Here is a 24,804-nt window from a genome sequence, read left to right as displayed (position 1 = left end):
TTTACGTGCCTCACCTTCGACAGCGTCTTCTCCCAGTCATCTTTGTTGTAGCGGTGTAGCGTGCAAGAAGTGTCAAAAGATGGCGCTAACTGTTTTAATGACATTCAGACTTTACTTAAATCAATAACGGAGCAGCATCTCCTCATCCGTGGCTCACTAGTGCAACAACGCCAGAAATGTGTCCCGTGAAAAACCGTCCGACCGCAACTCTCTAATAACTAAAGTTCCTTGGGTGAATAATATAAAGTCACTACACCGGTATGTTTTAGCGCTTTCATGGCGAGTTTACTGACAGATATAAGTTAGAACTTTACACTACTTTATATTAGAAATGGCAACAGCGGAGGATGAATGTCCCATAACAAGAAGACAGAGAAAAAGAAGAAGCTTATCAACTACGGTGTCGGCACGGATTACAAAGGTGGACTCGCGCAATTTTTCAGGACTTATGCAGATCCCAAATACAGATCAGCAGGTTCCAGAAGGTAAGAAAAGTTGCTTTTGCATAATATTGCGAAACAAAACACCAGATAATATGTTTTACTTATACACACACCATAATAATACTCCTATGTTGAAGAACAGTACAATCCATCAAGCGGTGCGGCTTCATAGATTACCAAAGTCGTACTTAAACATTTTGATAGATTTTTGAGCGCCGTGTGTAATGTTCTATATTTTCAATGGAACATATAAAATGTTGGTGTTGTTTACTTGAGTCATATTGCAGTCCACATGTATCTCTTATCTTTGACTGCCATCATATTGCAGTCTACACGTATGTCTTATGTGTGACTGCCATCATATCGTAGTCTCCATCTACTGGTCATACTTATCATTTCATCATGTACCAAATAAAATAGCTTCAAGGTCGGTAAGCAAAAACAGAGTTATTCCGTACATAAAGCGAACCGGGTTATAAGGCGCACTGTCGCGTTTTGAGAAAATGAAAGGATTTTAAGTGCGCCTTATAGTCCGAAAAATACGGTAATTGATTTGCGGTCAAAAAGTTACTGCAGATAAAGTATTTTTGAATACGACAAAATTACAGCAATACTTAATACAGTATAGCCAGTGATGCCTGATGTCCAATATAGTGGACTCCAGCCACCCCGGAAAACCGAGAGGGGAAAAGCGGTAGAAATCTTGATTTTCTCAAATCACAAAATCAACAATCAGGGATTCTTACAATTATATTACTTTTTAGTTGCCCCAAATGTGTATACCTGCAATAGTCTCTTATAACAGAAGGAATGGACAGATATTTCCCCCCTGCTATGCAGATCCGCACGTCCGTCAGCCATCTTGTTTTTGAGGAGTTTTTTTCCCACTTACAACAGCTGACCAACGGGTGGGTGGTATTGTACGGCAAAACACAACAGCATATAACAAATGTATCACTGCTCAAATATACTAAAACTGATATCATTATAAAGAACAGTGTTCAAATAAAGCAGAACTGCAATGCTCACCAGCTGGAACCGGAGTGACATTGCTGACGTTAAACCTGCTGCTTTCCTCCTCCATGTTTCCGGGTAACAGGGACCCCGAGCCCACCGTTTGAGACCAGGCGGGTTCCTCCTCTTCGGGAGGAGATTCCAGAGACACGTTCAGGACCGTCGCTCTCTGGACTGGAACCCATTCCAGCGATGTTTGGGAAGTGTTGTTGCTGTTGTTCGAGGAGGGAGGAGATGGAGAGGGAGTTGTTGGTGAAGGGGATGGAGGCAGGGAAGAGGATGGTGCTGAAGGGGAAAGAGATGTTTCAGACGGGGATGGGGATGGAGGTAAGGAAGGAGAGGTGGATGATGTGACAAGTGGTGATGGTGAGGATGATGAAGATGAGGCATTCAAGTCTGGTTGGTCAGACAGGGGTTGGGTCTCAGTTGGCACGATGGTGGAGAATGTATTGGTAAAAGCAACATTCTCCTCCCTAGTTGTGGACATCACTGTGGGCTCAGAAGTGCTGGCAGCCATCATGGTGGTGCTGATGATTGTGGTGGTGGTCTGTCCTTTCCTGTGACCCCTTTCTCTTGACCTGGATCTTTCCCTTGGTCTACTGGTTCCAACTGGCCGTCGGGAAACTTGTATCTCCCCTTTGGCCTCTGCAGCAGTAATCTCACCGCTTCCTTCATCATCCCCTTTGCTCTTTTCTTCTCTGCTTCTCTCCTCCCCTTTGTTTTTCTTCCCTCTGCCTCGGCCTCGGCCTCCTCTAGAAGTGGATTGAGAGCTCGCCGTGGCCGCCTTCTTCTCACCGGACTGGGTGGTGGTCTCAGCGTTCACACGGACCCACACGGTTTCCATGCCAGATGATGTTGTTTCAGGGGCTGGGTTGGAAGTGGTGGAGGGATGTGGGTCTGGTGTCCCCACACTGGTGGTTCCTGCTGTTGTCACAGAATTATTAGAGGCAGGAGGAGAAGACACCAAACGGGTTACTGGTTCTTCATTTGACAGGGTTGTGTTCTTCCTTGAGGGATCAGTGGATGCTGAACTTTCCCACGAGAAGAAACCTGTGGAGTAAACCAAAACAAGGACAAGGAAAGTCACTTTTCTGGCTGATTTATCTGGATCCCAATTAGCGTCTGTTAGAGCGGTCGCTAGTCTTTCTGGGGTGCACCCTTCAAATGACAAATTACATCAAAATTCATTGATTTAACATTAAAAATAAACGTTTAAACTGCTACCTGCGCAATTCATATACAAACCCCAAAACCAGTGAAGTTGGCACGTGTACTTTGTTGACTGTGACTTGAAATGCAAACCTGTTGAATGTATGACAGTGGTAATTGATGATTTATTTTTAATGTGTAACTGTGGAGGTAGACATAGAAAAGAAGAGAAATGTTATTGTTACGTGTTTATATAGAACACCTGGGTCTAAGGTAGAAGCATTTAATGATAGTCTGGAATAATTATTGTGTAAGGTAAAGGAAAAGAAAACATTCATCATGTGTGGCGACTATAACATAGACCTGCTAAGCTCACCCAGAAATAAACCAGAAATAAATCAACAAGAGACTTCTTGGATGTGGTATATAGTAGAGGGCTTTATCCATTGATCACCAAACCCAGTAGATATTGTGCAACGTTAATCGATCACATCTTCATAAATGTCATAGAACATAATATAAAAAGTGGACTAGTAATTAATTATATAAGTGACCACTTACCCGTGTTTCTTACTTATGACTGTCAAATGTATAAAAAGAGGGAGGAGAAAACCCATAGGTATGTAAGGAAAAGGACTGAAGAAGCAATACATAAGTTTAGGAAGGACTAAACTGGAATGAGGTGTATGTGGGAGAGGCAAATGCTGCATATGAGGCTTTTCTTAATATATATTAATTATTGTATGAAAAGCATTGTTCGAATGTATGGAAACAAAGAGACAGCTAAAATAAAAAGCCTTGGATTATAAAGGGACTACAGAATGCTTGTAACAAGAAAAACAAAATTTATAGAGACTTCATAAAAGTAAAAACAAGGGATGCTGAAACGAAATATAAGGTTTACAAAAACACATTGATAACAATAATGAGACAAGCTAAAAATAATATTATAATAATTTACTAGGAAAAAATAAAAACAATATCAAAGGAACTTGGACAATTCTAAACATGTCACGATCGGGGAGGGAGTGCAGCTTGCTGCGCGGATGTTCTCCCGAGATGCAAGACGGACGGTTCCGGACGACAGCGTGAAGGTAGAATTAAGTTTATTATACATAAATCACCCAACTACTAAACTATAGGCAAATAACAAAAAAAGGCAAGCGTGCCTAAAACACATGGAGTAAAGACGTAGCATGGGCTATGACATGGCATAAACAAAACTTACGTGGCATGAACGTGTGACACAAACACAATGAAGGCAGGACGAGTGAACAACAAAGGTAGGCTTAAATAGAGTCTCTGATGAGCAACAGGTGCGCGTACAAGGCAGGTGAAAATCAAGTAACCATGGTGACGAAACAAACTCACAGGTGCACAAGCAATAACGAAAGGAGTCCAAAACTAACAGAAAACACAAAAACATGATCCGGACCACGGATCATGACAAAACAAGGTAAAAGGAAAAACATCGGGGCCTACAAACCCACCAAGCCATTTTATCAATGAGGAAAATAAGATGATAAAAAACATGAATGAAGTGGCGAATGGATTCAATTCTTTTTTTGTGAATGTTGGACCCAAATTGGCAGAGAGTATTGGAGAACATAAATATATACTGAGAGGATGGCGAGGGGGAAGCAAAGTGCTACAGTCCATGCTTCTAGGAGATGTTAGTGAAAATGAAATCGTATCGGTGGTAACAAAACTGAAAAATAAGACAACAGACAGTGATGGTATAGACATGATACTTGTGAAAAAGACTGACTGTATCATCAAACCTCTTTGTTATGTTTTTAATCTTTCTTTTCAAACAGGGACCTTTCCAAATAGAATGAAGGTAGCAAAGGTAATTCCACTCTTTAAAAAGGGAGATAAACATAGATTTACTAATTACAGACCAGTGTCACTGCTGTCACAATTTTCTAAAATAATTGAAAAAATATTTGAAGAAAAATTAGACAGTTTTATTGAAAATAACATGCTGTTGAGTAAGAGCCAGTTTGGATTCCGGACCAATAGATCCACTGCTTCAGCTGTAATGAATATAATGGAGGATATAGCAACAGCAACTGATAATAAGAAATACACTATAGGGGTGTTTATCGATCTTAAAAAAGCATTTGACACTATAGATCATTCTATATTATTGTCGAAGTTGCATTCATTTGGTGTGAGAGGAGTAGTCTTAGACTGGCTAAGAAGTTATTTAGATAATAGACAAGAGTTTGTGGATTTTGTGGGTAATACATCTGAACAAATGTGGATTGAATGTACAATTCCACAAGGTTCGGTTTTGGGACCAACATTGTTTATTTTATATATTAATGATATATGTGAGGTATCAAAGTTATTGAAATGTGTATTATTTGTGGACGACACCAATTTTTACAGTTCTGGACATGACTTAAAAGCGTTATCAAACATTATTGAACAGGAAATGATTAAACTTAAGAGATGGTTTGATGTCAATAAATTATCATTAAATGTAAAAAAAAACAAAGTTTATGATTTTTCGTAAGAGGAAAAGGGAGGAAACGATCAAACTGTCAATAGATGGAATTGATATTGAAAGGGTTTCTGAACTTAGATTTTTAGGAGTGATACTGAATGAAGGTCTGACATGGAAATGTCATATTGCACATGTACGGAAAAAGATGTCTAGGAGTATTTTTATATTAAATAAGGTAAAATATGTGTTAGATTATAGGGCAATGCGTATATTGTATTGTGCACTTATATTGCCATATAACAGCTACTGTGTGGAAGTGTGGGGGAACACATACGAGTAACATAAAGGCATTGTATCAAATACAGAAAAGAGCTATAAGGATTATTCATAAAGCAGATAATCTAGAACACACTAACATACTATTGATTAATTCTGGATTATTGAAACTAGTAAGGAGCTAGTAAGGTTACAGACATTATGTGTTATGTTTAAGGCTAAAAGTAAAATATTACCAGCAAATTTACAAAAAATGTTTGTCATCACTTCTGAGAATGAAGAGCATAGAAGAGAAGGTCATTTCAAACATCAGTATTCAAGGACAACTTTAAAACAAATGTGTATATCAGTGGTGGGGGTTAAACTATTGAATTCTCTTTACAATGAGATAAAAGATTGTAGAAATATATTCCAATTGAAAAAATTATATAAAGACAGAACAATAAGATCATATGGACAGCCGTAAGTGTTTACATTTTGCTTTATATTTATTATTTTACTTATTGTCTGGTTTTGTATTTGTTTTGTATCGTCCCGTGAGGTGTATATTATTTTTTGTTCGGTTTGTACTTCATGAAGTTTTTGCACTTGTTGTTTTTTTTGTGTGTTTTTTGTTTGATTTCATTATATTTGGATGTATCTGTTTGGTTTGTATGCTTGTGAATCTGGGCTATCCATTAACTACTTATCATGTTGAAGGGGGCAGTAAATATAAGATTTTCTTCATCCTGTTCCTTCTCAATCATAGGTGTGTAAATATGTGTTTTGTTGTTAGAGTTTAATTGTCTATTGATCAAAAATGCACATCAATGAAGGAGATAAATGAAAAAAATGAATGAATGAATGAATGAATGTTCCAACTGAGAAACACATTTTTTTTTGCAAATAATCATTAACTTAGAATTTAATAGCAGCAACACATTGCAAAAAAGTTGGCACAGGGGCATGTTTACCACTGTGTTACATGGCCTTTCCTTTTAACAACACTCAGTAAACGTTTGGGAACTGAGGAGACTAATTTTTGAATTCTTTCCCATTCTTTCTTGATGTACAGCTTAAGTTTTTCAACAGTCCGGGGTCTCCGTTGTGGTATTTTAGACTTCATATTGCGCCACACATTTTCAATGGGAGACAGGTCTGGATTACAGGCAGGCCAGTCTAGTACCCGCACTCTTTTACTACGAAGCCACGCTGTTGTCTTGCTGAAATAAGCAGGGGCGTCCATGATAACGTTGCTTGGATGGCAACATATGTTGCTCCAAAACCTGTATGTACCTTTCAGCATTAATGGTGCCTTCCCATGCCTTGGGCACTAATACACCCCCATACATCATAGATGCTGGCTTTTGAACTTTGCGCCTAGAACAATCCAAATGGTTCTTTTCCTCTTTGGTCCGGAGGACATGAGGTCCACAGTTTCTAATATCAATTTGAAATGTGGACTCGTCAGAACACTTTTCCACTTTGCATCAGTCCATCTTAGATATAATAGAATATAGAATAGAATATATCTTTATTGTCATTGTACATTGTACAATGAAATTGTAAGCAAAACTAATTTAGTGCAAATTCATAACACATAAAAACACAAGAACATAGATAAATAGATAAAAATACATAAAATACATAAAAATACCAAGCACACAGCTCACATGCACAGTCATTATTATCGTCTTGTGTTCAGCGACACTATTGCTCTCGGGTAAAAAGTGTTCTTAAGTCTTCAAAAAGTTTATGTCCAGGGTGGGATGGGTCCCTTATGATGTTTTGGGCCTTTTTGAGGCACCTGGCACTGTACAGTTCATCTAGGGAGGGGAGAGAGCAGCCAGTGATCTTCATGGCAATTTTTATGACCCTCTGAAGTTCATTTCTTTCTGCCGCCGTCCAGCTGGCATACCATACACACATGCAGTATGTCAGCACACTCTCTATTGGGCAGCGATAGAAGGACACAAGCAGTTTTTGTGACAGGAGATGAGCTCTGGCCCAGCGAAGCCAGAGGCTTTTCTGGGTGTTGTTGATAAATGGCTTTGGCTTTGCATCGTAGAGTTTTAACTTGCACTTACAGATGTAGCGATGAACTGTAGTTACTGACAAAGGTTTTCTGAAGTGTTCCTGAGCCCACGTGGTGATATCCTTCACACACTGATTGTGACGATCTGTCACTTAATTTCTGTTTGTTTCCTTGTTTTGTATTTACTTCCCATCAGTGCTCTTATTTTGGTTTCCACTTCCTGCTTGTCCCGCTGAGCACTGTGTTTGTTCACTCCCCTGCTGCATATGTTCTATTTATGCTTGTCTCAAGCACTCCTCTGTGCTCGAAGATCGATTTATGTTTGGAACGTTTACATGCAAGACTGCTTCATTTTCTCTGTTGATGATATTAAAATCATCTTACCTGTTCATTGTCCTCCTGGTTCTTGCATCTTGGGGTCACAAAGAACTGCAGCCATGCGAGTTCCTAACAGGATCTTCGAGCCAGACTGTAACCTCACAAGGACCCCTGTTGGCAACGCACAGCCGACCACAGCAGGCTCGGACCTTCCCCCTGCGCCTCGACCGCCGGTTCCGGTTCTCCGACCGGCTAGGCCACCGTCGCCTACGTCCCCCCGGCTCGGCCGCCGGATCCGGATCTCCGACCGGTTTGGCCACCGCTGCCTTCGCTCCTCCCGGCTCGGCCGCCGGTTCCGGATCTTCGACCGGCGCGGCCACCGCCGCCATATTCCCCATCGCCTGCTGTGCTACCTCCTGTACCGGCTCCACGGCGATCGCCTGTACCGGCGCGTTGACTACCGGTTCCCACACTGCGTCACACGCCAATCGCAGCCCCGCGTCTAACGCCGGTCGCGGCACCACGACGACCAACACTGGCTGAGCCCCCAGCACCCGCTCCTGCTCCAAGATTGTTTCCAGCACCGATACCATGGCTGCTCTCTCCGCCAGTATCCGCTATTCCAGCCAGTCCGGCGAAGGCTCCGGTGGAGCTCACCGTGATGTCCTTCCTGGGCTCCTGTTGGGACTCGGCGAGGGACGTATCGTTGTCCCTCCTCCTGGCCCCTTCCGCCAGTACCCGGTTTTCGCACCGGGGGACACCGACAACCGGGAACTCCTTCTCCCAGTGGTGGACAGCGCCTGGCAGCCGCCTAGCGAAGGGGGGGCTACTACCGGCAGCGGTGTTGTGAAGCACACGCCGCTGTCATCCCCTTTGTCTCCGCCTCCTCTCACGACATCATCTTCACTGGCAGGTTTTCGCACGGCGCTGCTATCTTCCTCATCACCATCTTAATCGTCGGCAGCGGATCCACCCATGACGCCGTCAGCATTGTCGACGACTCCGCCCATGACGCTGACATCATCATCGTTGCAGCCGGCTCAGCGACCTCCTCCTCGTTGGCCAGAGACGCGGCCGTATTATGGACTCCCTCCGCGCTTTCAACAGCAATGCACAGGACCCGGGCATAGACCTTTACGGCTGCTGGTGCACCGGTACCACTCACTTCCGCCTCCTCGTCGGCCACTGCTGTGGCCGTTCCGTGGTCGCCCACCTCGCCAAATGCAGCGGTGCTCAACGCGTCACAGTCACCTAACTCTTCCTCGCTGGCTGCGGGGACACTTGGCCTGGCGACCCTCCGCCAAGTCCTCCCTCTGCCCTCCCTTGACTTTTGAACTCTTTCCGTTTTTTTCTTCTTCCTGGGAACATCTAGAATCTGTTCCTTAAGGGGGACTGAGGGTCCTGTGACGATCTGTCACTTAATTTCTGTTTGTTTCCTTGTTTTGTATTTACTTCCCAGAAGTCCTCTTATTTTGGTTTCCACTTCCTGCTTGTCCCGCTAAGCACTGTGTTTGTTCACTCACTTGCTGTTGATTGGCAGCTGGTCCACACCTGCTGCCATTTAGCATATGTTCTATTTATGCTGTCTCGAGCATTCCTCAGTGCTCGAAGATCGCTTCATGTTTGGAACGTTTACTTGCAAGACTGCTTAATTTTCTCTGTTGATGATATTAAAATCATCTTACCTGTTCATCGTCCTCCTGGTTCTTGCATCTTGGAGTCCCAAAGAACTGCAGCCATGCGAGTTCCTAACACTGATGTTGCTTTTTGATGCAGTACCGCCTGAGGGATCGAAGGTCACGGGCATTCAATGTTGGTTTTCAGCCTTGCTGCTTACGTGCAGTGATTTCTCCAGATTCTCTGAACATTTTGATGATATTACGGACCGTAGATGGTGAAATCCCTGAATTACTTGCAATAGCTGGTTGAGAAAAGTTCTTAAACAATTTGCTGAGGCATGTAGTGACCATCACCCCATCCTTGTTTGTGATTCATGGAAGCTGATTTTATACCCAATCATGACACCCACCTGTTCCCAATTAGCCTGTTCACCTGTGGGATGTTCCAAATAAGTGTTTGATGAGCATTCCTCAACTTTCTCAGTCTTTTTTGCCACTTGTGCTAGCTTTTTTGAAACATGTTGCAGGCATCAAATTCCAAATGAGCTAATATTTGCGAAAAAATAAGTTTTCCAGTTGGAACATTAAATATCTTGTCTTTGCAGTCTATTCAATTGAATATAAGTTGAAAAGGATTTGCAAATCATTGTATTCTGTTTTTATTCACGATTTACACAACGTGCCAACATCACTGGTTTTGGGTTTTGTATTATACAACATTAAAACTATACTGTTTGATAATAAGTGCACACACACACACACACACACACACACACACACACACACACACACACACACACACACACACACACACACACACACACACACACACACACACACACACACACACACACACACACACACACGTGACACATTCATGGTACACTGTAGAGCAGGGGTGGGCAATTAATTTTTACCGGGGGCCGCATGAGCAACCCGAGCACTGCTGGAGGGCCACACCGACAATATTTCAATAAAATTTTGCTCAAATTATTTTTGATATACCGTAAGATAAATAATAATAATAATAATATTTTCATTAAACCTAACTTATCTTTATTCAAAAGCAGATGGCTTTTGATGGTTTTATCTTTAACACTTTCTTACACAACACTTCCTGATGTCTAATACCATGCAAAAATTTAAATTTCTGTCACTTTATCCTGCATCCTCTTTGTTGTGAACGTAGCACACCTGTAAGGTGATTGGCGAAGAAGGAGGAAGTGTTGCTGTTGCGGAAATGAGGAGTGAGGATAGACGTGCATGTGGAAAGAACGAGATAAGTTGAGCTGTGTTAGTATAGGTTGCTCAATAAAAGTTTAAAAAGAGCATCAGACTTGGAGTGCACTTCTTCTGGACGCTACAATTGGTGTCAGAAGTGGGATGAAATGCCTCCCAGTTCGCCTTGCCATCAAACCTGGGAGTCTTCGTTGAGGGCGGAATTCTTCCATGCCAAGCAGCGTGCGCTGCACCTGTAGACGCTGCCTCTGTCCTTCCTCCCTCTCTCTCTCTCTTTGCGGCGAGCTCCTCACATCGTCCTGGATTCACACAGATATCGGCAGTGCTGCTGGCAACTTAAGTCCCCACTCAATGTCATTTCCCTCCCGTTCATTCTTGACAAAGTCGCCAGGAAACATCGTGGCACGTATTTTGCTGAGCACACGAGCAGCGCAGTATTCGCACACAAGCAGCGCAGTATGCACAAAGATTTACTTCTGCCACCAATTGTAGCGTCCAGAAGAAGTGCACACCAAGTCTGACGCTCTTTTTAAACTTTTATTGAGCAAGCTATACTAACACAGCTCAACTTACCTCGTTCCTTCCACATGCACGTCTATCCTCACTACTTCCGCAACTCAAGAACACAACATCAACTTCAGCAGGTCGTTACACTATATTCTTTAAACACAGCAACATGTGTACCAAAAGTTAAGCACACGGCTTTACCTTTACTTGGCAGTCCATGTCTTTTTTAAAACGCGCCATTCGTCATCAACTTTTCTCTTTTTAGCGTCTCGGGTATAACCGGGCATCACTTGTCGCTGTGCGCCTTCACTCAAAAGTTACACACGGACATACGCCCATAAATAACACTTTTCAAAATAAAAGCAGCACAGTTGTATTGCACGCACGACATAGATGTTTTTTTAAATTTATTTTTTAATTTGTGATTGCCGCTGCGCGCACGAGCATACGTCCAAACGGAAGTAATACAAATAAGGCTTTTCAAAACAAAAGCAGCACCGTTGTATTGCACACTCGAGATAGATACTTTTTAAAATTTATTTTGTAATTTATGATTGGCCTCACACGGGCCGGACAGGGACGTACAAAGGGTCGGATGCGGCCCGCGGGCCGCAGAATGCCCGTGTCTGTTGTAGAGCAAAGGTCTTCAACTGGGGGGTCCGCAGAGGTACTGCAGGGGGGCCGTGAAATTTTTGGTTGATTAGACTTTTTTTCATATGTTGTTATATCTTTTAACCAGAATTTTTCAAAAAATTTAAATGTAATGAAGTACACCAGATTAACATTGATTCAACACATTGTAGTGTAGTTTATAAATGGCCACCTTACTCACTATACCTTGCAGGTTTGAAATAAAAACATGAATAATTATATTATAATATTTATCTTAGCATTTAAGATAGATAGCGATTAGCGCACTGGTGGCCACCTCGAAATTAGTAGCACGACTTGCAAGCTAGCACATATTTGTGTGATGAGATCAATCCATTGACAAGTCTGTTTCTTTAATGTTTATTTTCCACACATATCAGCGTTTTTTGTTTGAATGAGAGCCAATAGTACTTTTTGTTTTTGATTAGTTATTTCTGCTCTGACTTTATTTTTGTCAAACAATTCTATGTAATAAAAGCAAATTATTTTACTTTTTTGTTCATATTGTATATTGTGTATTTTGTTTAATTGTTCATAAACACATTTATTGATCTTTTTTTTTTTTTTGCCTACAATCTCAAAGAAAAGTAAATATACAATATTGTTTTACATTTATAGCATATGCATTGTAGGGACAAAAATTCCCCTGCAATTAAATTGATCTTTTCATTGCTTTCGGCAATGAATGCCTTTAACATACGGTGACGTAAGAAATTATATAGAAGGTAAAAACTAGGTAAATACTTTGTATAAATAGCAGTATCACCTACCCTTTCAAGTGAGGTTTTGCTGGTACACAAGCAATTATTATAAGCAAATCTCAATGCAATTGTGTGTTTTGGTCTTTTGCACTGCAACAAGATCCTAAAATAATAATGTTAGAAAACACAGCAACACTTGCAGCTATTCTGAGGTTTTAAAGCAGCAAACCTCAGATGATTGATAATAATAATTATGGCTGCATGTTATTTGCATAATTGAAGGCACATTTGTACAAACACCCCATCTTTTCTGACATGCTAATGCACAATTAGATGACTGTTTTTCTTTTGAATAATTATAATTCTAGTTAATGTGCTGTAAGGATTAGAGAAGAGTAAACAAAGTATTAAACTACTGTACTTACCTGGTGATGTTGTACTGGACAAATTCCCTTCATCCTTTTTTTTTGCCGCTTTTTCGCTCGTGTGCCCTTTTCGGGTTCCGGTTTCGGTCTCCTCATCGTCACCAGTTCCCAACATGTAGTTCCAAGGCTTCCAGAAGGATTTGACAATCCCAGAGATCACCTGGCATTATTAAGGATGGGCGCAATTAATGAACTGTGTCTTTCTACATCTGCTCAATACGAACACTTGCAAGGAAACAGGAGTTCAGAACATTCAGAGATAGAGTATCTCATCACAATGACCTATCTTTGTGACCCCTTTAAAACGAAGTTACACACTAAACAAGTCTGCCTCATAAAAGTGTAATAATAAAGTTTTATACACAGTAAGAAAAAAGGGTGTCGACTTTCACCGCATCAAAACTTTCAGCAATTTTAAACCTAACCAGAGAAGTTTTTTTTAAAATCATTTACATATTATTGTTATGCCTTTTATGTCATAAGAACCCCTGATTTTTTTTTCAATGGGTAAAACACAAAATATGCAATGTTTTGCCAAAATTCCAGTGAAATGGGAAATATTTGGGATACAGTAATTGTAGTCTTGGTCAATAACTGAAACGACCATTTTAAATTGTTTTCAAAAACACTGGTAATTTTTACACTTAGGTCCCAAAATGGTCCTTTTTATAAATTCCAATAAAAATGTAAGATAAAAAAAACACTTTCACCGACTTCCGACTTGTAGATATCAAGTGTTTGTGTTTTTTATGTATTTTATGTAAACTGGATTAATTGCCTTGTTTTTTTAATAGTTCAAACTGATCCATATATCGGGAATCAAAAACATCAAACCTCAAAGGTGCCTTGATAGTCAAGTATACTGTTTAGAAAAATGTCCGACCTTCTTCTCAGCAGGCGTTGGGGCCACAGGGGGTCGGAGGAACTCAGGAGAGTCGGGCTCAAATGGTTCCCCCCAGTCGACGCTTTGACCCAGGACCACTTGAAGAGTCACGTAAGAATCCGATGCGTCTGAGGACCATGGGTCTGACGCTGCAGGGAACTTAGTAGTTATTTATCCTATTTGTCTGGACATCAACGCAAGCATCATGAACTCCTCCTTACAAGCGTTGACACCATGAAGGGAATCCTCCTCATCAAGGTCCACTAGTCCAGTCCAGTTAGATGAAGGGTGCTCGTTTGTGGATCCTACATTTATTGACAAAATCCATCCATAACATTGTTTGATTAACAGATGAATCATATGTGGTATAAGACATTGCATGTAAAACCTTTGGGAGTTGGTGGCGGACTTGACAGCTCTGGACTCTGTGACCTTGTGGATTCAGTACTTGGGCGCGTGAGGTAGCTCCATGGCTTCCACAGGGAACTGTAGATCTGTGAGATGGTGTCGGTGCTCTTCACTTTACCTACAAAAATAGACATTGGCAATAGTTACAGATAAAGTGGTTTTAAAGATACTAAAGAAAATCCTCCCCCTCCTATTTCCACCGCTTGTGTCAATCCAGCATTTTTACAGCTACATGACCGTGTAAAAGATGGAGCTCTGAATTCACTGTTGCCATAGCTACAAGAGCGGCCTTGGCATGTGCCATCATTGTTATTACAGACAGAATGCACGGCTTCTACAACATCTACTTGGAGGGAGGGAGAGCTTCTTGGACCTTGGCTTACCGCAACAAAAAATAGTACTGTAGCAGCTAGTGTACTTTTATACTGTAAAAAAAGTATTTTATTACCGTATTTTCCGGACCATAGGGCGCATCGGATTATAAGGCACACTGTCTATTTTCATACAAAAGGATTATAAGGCGCATTAAAAGGGTCATATATATTTTATTTTTTTTCTAAATGTACAACACTTCCTTGTGGTCTACATAACATGTAATGGTGGTTCTTTGGTCAAAATGTTGCATAGATGATGTTTTATAGATCATCTTCAAGCCGCTTTCTAACAGTCGCTTCAGGATGCGCCGTTTTGTGGGCGGTCTTATTTATGTGGCTCAGTTTCGACAGCGTCTTCTCCCCGTCATCTTTGTTGTAACGGTGTAGCGTGCAAGGACAGGAGTGGAAGAAGTGTAAAAAGATGGATCTAACTGTTTTAATGACATTCAGACTTTAATTCAATCTGTAACGGAGCAGCATCTCCTCATAGGGATGATGTTCGAAACCGGTTCTCCCGATTATTCGATAAGAAAAGAACCGATTCCATGGATTCGAATCCCTTTTTGAGAACCGGTTCCCATTATCGAAGCCACGATACCGTATTTTCATGACCATAGGGCGCACCGTATTAAAAGGCGCCGTGTCAGTTACGGGTGCTATTTCTGTATTTAACGCATAAATATGGCGCAGCGTATTTTTGGGCGCAGTCATGGTTAAACATACGCTATCTTAAAACATACGCTAGCATGTATGGTCGGTGTTTTAAAAAGGCAGCAGGAGCAAAAATTAGTTGGGTTGTACTTTATTGAAGTATTTATCAATGTATAACATTATTTTTTGATCAATCCTCATCCACAAATCTATCAAAGTCCTCATCTTCTGTGTCCGAAATGAACAGCTGGGCAAGTTCTCCATCAAACACGCCAGATTCCCTCTCGTCATTTTCAAAGTCAGTCTCGTTGTCCATTAGCATAGCAAGCTAGCACAACAGTAAAAGCCGACTTCTCTTGCCCCGTGCTGGTCCCCTTCTTCTCCAGTGTGCTTCACTGGGATGTCGAAAGTGAGCGGCACCTCGTCCATGTTGGTGATGTGTTTGTCGGCAATTTTTTTAATTTACAACGCACATAGCAGCACTATATGCTCACTGGGGGCGTGCCTTTAGCGTCCTCTCTCACCTGAAACCTTCACCCTATAACGGCCGCATGCTGTCCTCAGTCACGTCCACTTTTCCTCCATATAAACAGCGTGCCACACAACAACCTCCTAATATATATATATATATATATATATATATATATATATATATATATATATATATATATATATATATATATATATTAGAGATGTGAGGTTTGCGGACACAACCGCGGAGTCCGCGGATAATCCGTGGGTCGGGCGGATGCATGACGAAAAAAATAGATTTTAAATAGATTTGGGCGGGTGGCGGTTGAACCAATTCGGAAATATATATACGTAGTTAAATGTTGTTACTCACATACGAAAAACGAGCAGCACTCTTTGAAACAGGCAATTATTCATCAGGCACTGCTGCAGCTGTCACGCCAAATTTCTTCCCCCCTACAAAAACATCCAGTGTTCTAATTAGAGATGTCCGATAATATCGGTCTGCCGATATTATCGGCCGATAAATGCGTTAAAATGTAATATCGGAAATTATCGGTATCGTTTTTTTTATTATCAGTACACTTGTACACTTACAATTAGTGCACCAACCCAAAAAACCTCCCTCCCCCATTCACATTAATTCACACTCATTCACACAAAAGGGTTGTTTCTTTCTGTTAATATTCTGGTTCCTACATTATATATCAATACAGTCTGCAAGGGATACAGTCCATAAGCACACATGATTGTGCGTGCTGCTGGTCCACTAATAATACTAACCTTTAACAGTTAATTTTACAAATTTTCATTAATTTCTAGTTTCTATGTAACTGTTTTTATATTGTTTTACTTTCTTTTTTATTCAAGAAAATGTTTTTAATTTATTTATCTTATTTTATTTGATTCATTTTTTTAAAAAGTACCTTATCTTCACCATACCTGGTTGTCCAAATTAGGCATAATAATGTGTTAATTCCACGACTGTATATATCGGTTGATATCGGTATCGGTTGATATCGGTATCGGTAATTAAAGAGTTGGACAATATCGGCATATCGGATATCGGCAAAAAGCCATTATCGGACATCCCTAGTTCTAATGGTACAATGTGTTTGCTCATTGGCTCAGAAGGCTAATTGATGATTAGAAAACCCTTGTGCAATCATGTTCACACATCTGAAAACAGTTTAGCTCGTTACAGAAGCTACAAAACTGACCTTCCTTTGAGCATATTGAGTTTCTGGAGCATCACATTTGTGGGGTCAATTAAACGCTCAAAATGGCCAGAAAAAGAGAACTTTCATCTGAAACTCGACAGTCTATTCTTGTTCTTAGAAATGAAGGCTATTCCACAAAATTGTTTGGGTGACCCCAAACTTTTGAACGGTAGTGTATATATATATATATATATATATATATATATATATATATATATATATATATATATATATATATATATAAATATATATATATATATATATATATATATATATATATATATATATATATATATATATATATATATATATATATATATATATATATACAGTGTTGGGTTAGTTACTGAAAACCAGTAACTAGTTACAGTTATTAGTTACTTTATTTCAAAAGTAACTCAGTTACTAACTCAGTTACTTACGCCAAAAAGTAATGCGTTACTGTGAAAAGTAACTATGTAGTTACTTATTTTTTCCCCCCTTTTTTTTTTAAGGCTCCCATTAATGCCCTTTTAGCCTTCATTTTAGTACTGTTATTGCACTGGAGAATAATACAATGTGTTGATCAACTTGACATGCATTTGCATCACTGAACTCAGACAGCAATGTGGCCTACATACAACACACAAAGACAAAGATAGGTTTCAAAGGGCCAATTTATTTCAGGCCAGAACAAATTGACAAAACTATTTTAAATAGCTGCAACATAATGGCACTTTAACTTTAACTTTAAGTAGATAGGATATTTGATCCTAGACACAACTTACATTTAACTAAAATATTATTTTCTTTGTGCTCGACAAAAGAAAAGTAGTGAGAATCTTAAGACACTCGACTTCTGGCTTCACCATGATGTCTTGTTAGTTGTTATGAGAGTAGCGTATGTGTGTGTGTGTGGCCCTTTAAGATATGACAACAGTGAGTGCGTGCAGGTGCTCTAGCTTGGTGGATGGCTGCGTCCAATAAAGTCACAAAGTTGCAACAAACCGCCGGCCTCGTGATTCACCCTCAGCTGTAAAGACCTACTTCCGGGTAAAGTGAAGGTTGTTAGCCCTGAAGTACATAGGCCTTGGAGGAACGTCTCCCCTGCGCTCCTCGACTACGGTCTGGGAGCCCCCCCACCCCCACCCACACAAAGCAGCCTCTTCTTTTCCACTGCAGCGCTCCAATAAAACACACTCAGATCTTCTGTTTCTAGCCGATACTACATAAAAAATAACGTAAAATAACACAGTAACGTATCATGTAGTAACGGTAACTGAGTTACTGAATATAAAAAATAACGCGTTAGATTACTAGTTACCGCCGAAACTAACGGCGTTACAGTAACGTGTTAGTCCCAACACTGCATATATACATATATAAATATATATATACATATATATATATATATATATATATATATATATATATATATATATATATATATATGTATACACAGTATATACACTACCGTTCAAAAGTTTGGGGTCACCCAAACAATTTTGTGGAATAGCCTTCATTTCTAAGAACAAGAATAGACTGTCGAGTTTCAGATGAAAGTTCTCTTTTTCTGGCCATTTTGAGCGTTTAATTGACCCCACAAATGTGATGCTCCAGAAACTCAATCTGCTCAAAGGAAGGTCAGTTTTGTAGCTTCTGTAACGAGCTAAACTGTTTTCAGATGTGTGAACATGATTGCAAAAGGGTTTTCTAATCATCAATTAGCCTTCTGAGCCAATGAGCAAACACATTGTACCATTAGAACACTGGAGTGATAGTTGCTGGAAATGGGCCTCTATATACCTATGTAGATATTGCACCAAAAACCAGACATTTGCAGCTAGAATAGTCATTTACCACATTAGCAATGTATAGAGTGTATTTCTTTAAAGTTAAGACTAGTTTAAAGTTATCTTCATTGAAAAGTACAGTGCTTTACCTTAAAAAATAAGGACATTTCAATGTGACCCCAACCTTTTGAACGGTAGTGTATATATATATATATATATATATATATATATATATATATATATATATATATATATATATATATATATATATATATACGAAGGTCCTGAGTAGTCCTGGGTTCAATTCCGGGCTCGGGATCTTTCTGTGTGGAGTTTGCTTGTTCTCCCCGTGACTGCGTGGGTTCCCTCCGGGTACTCCGGCTTCCTCCCACCTCCAAAGACATGCACCTGGGGATAGGTTGATTGGCAACACTAAATTGGCCCTAGTGTGTGAATGTGAGTGTGAATGTTGTCTGTCTATCTGTGTTGGCCCTGTGATGAGGTGGCGACTTGTCCAGGGTGTACCCCGCTTTCCACCCGAATGCAGCTGAGATAGGCTCCAGCACCCCCCGCGACCCCAAAAAGGGACAAATGGTAGAAAATGGATGGATGGATATATATATTCCTCGTGCACTAATTGACTGAAAGAGTGCGCACTTGATGTCACGTTATCGATGAAAAAATGCATTTTTAGACCATAGGATTTGCCTGAGCGGCTAAAAGATACTGAGAGTAACAAGCTGTATAAAATTGATTAGAAAGGACAGATTAAAGATTTTTATTTTATTAATTTTTTTAAACTTGGGACTTCCCGCGTGTGACGTGATATCGGGAGAAGAAGACGACAGCGATACGATGACGTTGTTTAGCTGTCAGCGTCTTTATTAACAGCTAGGTGTGTAAGTGAGATGTGTAATTAAACCAAAGAGATGTGGTGTGACTAAATGTGAGACTTATCTGAGCGTGGTTGTCAGAGGGTGTTGAAGGTGCGTGTTGATCCAGGCGGAAGTCCAAGTAAGGGCAAGGCAGGCTCGAGTGTCGGAGGACAGGCGGATAGTCAAGGGCAGGAGCGCGGCGTCGTGGTCAGGTGACAGGCGTGAGGTCGAAAATCCAGGAAGGCAAGGGGGATCCACAGGGAGGTCCAAAGTGACAAGGCACACAGCTTGACGACGAGGAAGGATGACGGGGAGTGTACTGGATACGAGAAGCTACGTTCTGGCGTCGGATCTCAGGTTGCGCTGGTTTATGAAGGCTGATCGCTCATCATGGACAGGTGCGTAGATTGCCGAGTGTTTGCAGGCAGCCGCGCGGAAGCGCGCTTGCAGCAGAGAGACGGCGCCCGTGGGCGTGGCCCGCGATGCGCTCGTCAGGGCACGCAACAGGAGGAGACGCAGCAGAAGTGTGACCCATAACACCGCGGGCCGGATTTTGGATGCTGGCGGGCCGAATCCGGGCCGCGGGCCGGTGTTTGGGGACCTCTGTTCTAAATCATGGTTTCACTGTAATTAAGTAGTAGATAAATGTATAACATTTTACATATATTTGGGCCCTTTTTTTCCACGGTATATATACAGGAATGCATGGTCTATCCCTGCATCCCGCATTTCCTCCGATTTAGAGTTAAGCGCTTGCTAGCCGGTAGACTAAAAGCCTGGGCTGTCAACCCACTGTCCACTGGAGCTGATAAGGTGTCGGTGAGTGAGCTTTAAACAATGAACTACCACAAAGCCGCACTAGCTGCCATCCGTTACATAAGACGTTACAAAAAGTGGTAAAGACATATGGATTCAAATGGAGCACACAGTGGTCTCAGCACTTCAGCTTTTGGTGTACTTTATATCAGTTGCCTCAATGATTACCGTATGTTTCGGAATATAAGGCGCACTTAAAATCCTTTCAATTTCTCAAAACTCGACAGTGCGCCTTATAACCCGGTGCGCCTAATATACGGAATACTTTTGGTTGTGATAACTGACCTCGAAGCTATCACATAAGAGATATGTGTAGACTGCAATATGATGGCAGTCACACATAAGAGATACGTGTAGACTACAGTATGATGGCAGTCACACATAAGAGATACGTGTAGACTGCAGTATGATGGCAGTCACACATAAGAGATACGTGTAGACTGCAATATGATGGCAGTCACACATAAGAGATACATGTAGACTTATAACCCGGTGCGCCTAATGTACGGAATAATTTTGGTTGTGTTTACCGACCTCAAAGCTATTTTATTTGGTACATGGTGAAGTCACACATAAGAGATACGTGTAGACTGCAATATGACTCAAGTAAACAACACCAAAATGTTATATGTTCCATTGAAAATATAGAACATTATACACGGCGCTTAAAAATCTGTCAAAACGTACGAATACGACTTTGATAAGCTATGAAGCCGCAACGCTTGATGGATTGTACTGTGCTTCAACATACGAGTATTATTATGGTGTGTGTATAAGGTTAGACATATTATCTGGCGTTTTGTTTCGCAATATTATGCAAAAGCAACTTTTCTTACCTTTTGGTACCTGCTGATCTGTATTTGGGATCTGCATAAATCCTGAAAATTTGCGCGCTTCCGCCTTTGTAGTCTGCCGTAGTCAATAAGCTTTGTCTTTTTGTCTATCTTCTTGTTATGGGACATTTATCCTCCGCTGTTGCCATTTGTAGTATAAAGTAGTGTAAAGTTCTTACTTATATCTGTCAGTAAATTCGCCATGAAAGCGCTAAAACATACCGGTGTAGTGAGCTTACATTATTAACCCAAGGAATTTTAGTTATTAGAGAGTTCCGGTCGGACGGTTTTTCACGGGACACATTTCCGGCGTTGTTGTTACACTAGTGAGCCACAGATGAGGAGATACTGCTCCGTTATTGATTTAAGTAAAGTCTGAATGTCAATAAAACAGTTAGCACCATCTTTTGACACTTCTTCCATTCCCGTCCTTGCTTTGCTACACCGCTACAACAAAGATGACGGGGAGAAGACCCTGCCGAAGGTGTGACACGTAAATAAGACCGCCCACAAAACGGCGCATCCTGAAAAGACTGTCAGAAAGCGACTTGAAGATGATCTGTAAAACATAATCTATGCAACATTTTGACCAAAGCACCACCATTACATGTTATGTAAACCACAAGGAAGTGTTTTCCATTTAGAAAAAATAATAATAATATGAACCTTTTAATACGCCCTATAATCCGGTGCGCCTTTTGCATGAAAATAGACCTGACTAGACCCGCTCATCGGCAGTGCCCCTTATAATCCGGTGCGCCCTATGGCCCGGAATATACGGTACACGTAAATGCATGCAATAAAAGTATCAGTATTAATCCATTTACTGCCAGTGTTGACATGCAGATGACAAAATGCCTTTCTTGCACAACTATTGTGTAAAAAGCAGACCTAGTTCAGGCAAAAAGCAGCATCATGCGATGAGTGAGCAGTGCTTATTTCCCAATACCTCTGTAGCAGTATGCATCATACAGGGCTGTGGCGTTGTCACTGGTGACGTTGGGCGTCACGGTGCGGACCCCGGCTTTGCTCCCTCCACAGTCCTGCCGAGACCGGCTGACCGGGTAACGTACACTGCCGTCAGAGAGCCAACCTGGGGCGCAGCTATCCAGGCCAGCCCTCCAGGCCAGATAAAGCTGCCCCACTGTGGCCAGCTGACCACCCAAGGACACACAACGATCTGAGGCAGAAGACAGCGACAACCTGCCAGGGACCGAGGCGTGAAATACCTCACCTGGAGGCGAGAGGTGAAAATTGAGTTGTCAAATAGACAGGCAGGAGGTAGGAGTTAGTTTAAAGCCTGCATCTTGACATAAGGAGGGAGGAGGCAATTTTCTTCTATTTTTCTTTAGAATTGTCACTCATGAGGCATAAATAGACTATTTTAAGATGTAGTTCAGCAGCAAGCATCGCTGTAGCAGGAAGGTGTCTACCAACTAAAAGTAAATATTCACTGCCGTGCATGCATAAATGTATTGTTGTGGCTCAAGGGTAACACCGTCTAATTCTAATGAGTGTGTAGTTTATTTACCATCCAGTTCTTTTGCAAAACAGTACACATCAAACAACTCTTTTGGGTCCCTTTTTCCGTAGTTCCTCACTCCAGCAAAGTATTCCTTATGTCCAGAACAGTCAAGCTCAGCAGACTGGACAGAATAGCTGCAAAGACAATACAACAATATGAAGGCAAATTAGAATATAGCATAGTTCAGTATCATTTGTACATGAACAAACAAAACATTTCACAAAACATCAGCTCATCTTTAATACAACAGGCATTACTCTTCACTTTAATTTATTTCAAAGAAGTCCATACGTATACTTACCATTGTTCGGATAATTACTTTTACAAAGTAATTCATTGTAATTATTTGTTCCTTTACCAAAAAACTAATTGAGTTACTAACAGGATTACTAAATAAATGTAATTAATTACGAGGGAAAGTAATTAATGCGTTACTTAAAAAAAACTATTTAAATGTGGGGTGCCCTCATCTGTAGTACCCTCTTAGGTTTCTCGTTGTATCCCATTGGGTTGAGTTTTTTCTTGCCCTGATGTGGAATCTGAGCCGAGGATGTCGTTGTGGCTTGTGCAGCCCTTTGAGACACTCGTGATTTAGGACTAAAAAAAATAAACTTTGATTTATTGATTGATTGATTAATAAGGTTGTTTGAATCAAATTTGGAATGCGTAAGACAAACTATTAGTTCTTGAAGACAAGGGAGGCTTAAGACCCAGACGATGCACTAATATTATCATTACAATAATGTAATAAATAATAAAATAATGATTGGGTATAAAATCAGCTTCCATGAAATGTTTAGTTATTCACAAACAAGGATGGGGCGAGGGTCACCACTTTGTGAACAAATGTGTGAGCAAATTGTCGAACAGTTTAAGAACAACATTTCTCAACGAGCAATTGCAAGGAATTTAGGGATTTCACCATCTACCGTTCGTAATGTCCTCAAAAGGTTCGGAGAATCTGGAGAAATCACTGCACGTAAGCGGCAATGCCCGTGACCTTCGATCCCTCAGGCAGTAATGCATCAAAAACCGACATCAGTGTGTAAAGGATATCACCACATGGGCTCAGGAACACTTGAGAAAACCACTGTCAGTAACTACAGTTCGTTGCTACATCTGTAAGTGCAAGTTAAAACTACTATGCAAAGCGAAAGGCATTCATCAACAACACCCAGAAACGGTAAAAATGCCCCAGTGCCAACATTTTTGCAATGTGTTGCTCCCACTGATTATTTGCAAAATAAAAAAAACCTTTCTCAGTTCGAACATTAGATATCTTGTCTTTGCAATGTAGTCAATTGAATATAAGTTGAAAAGGATTTGCAAATCATTGTATTCTGTTTTTATTTATGATTTACACAACGTGCCAACTTCACTGGTTTTGGGTTTTGTATAATAGTAATATTAAAGACCAAAAAGGGGCCACAAAAAAAATCTTGTTTAGGGCCAGCCTTGGACAGAAGTAGTTATGAACCAAAGTAGTTGCAGTGACAAAAGGAGGTGCGTATTTTATAGGTGTACGCGTCCGGTAATTAAGGTGGAGATCACTATTTGAGAGACTATGGCATTCAGTGTTCCCAAACCTTCAGTAACAATAGAACCGACACAAATATTTCAAACTATCTTTTCAGTCGGGTAAAAAGAGTGTCTGTCTCACTAATGAGCACATTAGCTAAGTGGCAAACAGCGAAGCCATCATTTCTTTCCTCACCGGACAGTCTGATCGTCCAACCAGCCGGCCGCACAGCTGGCAAAGCCGTCGTAGAATGCGGCCCACATCTGGGCTGATGTGGCCACCTGAGCAGAGTTCTCCTGGCAGACTCGCTGGGCATCTGCAAAGGAGAGGGTGTAACGGGTGCTCTGTGCCTGGTAGTGAAACACCACACCTACAAAAGATACAAATGCATCATTTTTTATGTCATTGTTCCACAGAAAATATGTTATTGTCTATCATTACATTGGGGGTTGTAGAGGAATTTCATAGATGAACAAACAGAAACAATATAATTGGTATTCAGCATAAATGCCCTTCATTAAGAGGGAATTACACAATTACTCAGGTGGAAAATGAGATCAGAAAAAGGCAACACAGGAAGCCTCGTAGTCGATTAATCAAGTCAGTCACTGTAATGTGACTGATTTGCTAATTTAATCCTATTAATGAA

At 40.8% G+C, this 24,804-nt stretch overlaps 1 protein-coding gene across 4 annotated transcripts in view; it reads right to left on the bottom strand.

Annotated features, from left to right (window-relative positions):
• LOC133630904 (neurocan core protein-like) overlaps window positions 1-24,804 on the bottom strand; it is a 134,205-nt gene that overhangs the window by 24,740 nt on the left and 84,661 nt on the right. For all 4 annotated transcript variants that reach the window (XM_062022739.1, XM_062022738.1, XM_062022737.1 and 1 more), the window contains 8 exons: window positions 24,351-24,525; window positions 22,643-22,770; window positions 22,061-22,345; window positions 14,080-14,217; window positions 13,913-13,996; window positions 13,692-13,840; window positions 12,809-12,968; window positions 1,473-2,507 (listed from right to left, as the gene is read on the bottom strand). In XM_062022739.1, the coding sequence (XP_061878723.1) occupies window positions 1,473-2,507; window positions 12,809-12,968; window positions 13,692-13,840; window positions 13,913-13,996; window positions 14,080-14,217; window positions 22,061-22,345; window positions 22,643-22,770; window positions 24,351-24,525 (2,154 nt within the window). The remainder of the gene's footprint in view (window positions 1-1,472; window positions 2,508-12,808; window positions 12,969-13,691; window positions 13,841-13,912; window positions 13,997-14,079; window positions 14,218-22,060; window positions 22,346-22,642; window positions 22,771-24,350; window positions 24,526-24,804) is intronic.

This window comes from Entelurus aequoreus, linkage group LG16 (genome assembly GCF_033978785.1).
Source record: "Entelurus aequoreus isolate RoL-2023_Sb linkage group LG16, RoL_Eaeq_v1.1, whole genome shotgun sequence".
Taxonomy (NCBI): Eukaryota; Metazoa; Chordata; class Actinopteri; order Syngnathiformes; family Syngnathidae; genus Entelurus; species Entelurus aequoreus.
Note: the sequence above shows the minus strand (reverse complement) of the source record. Positions and strands in the feature narration are given on the sequence as shown.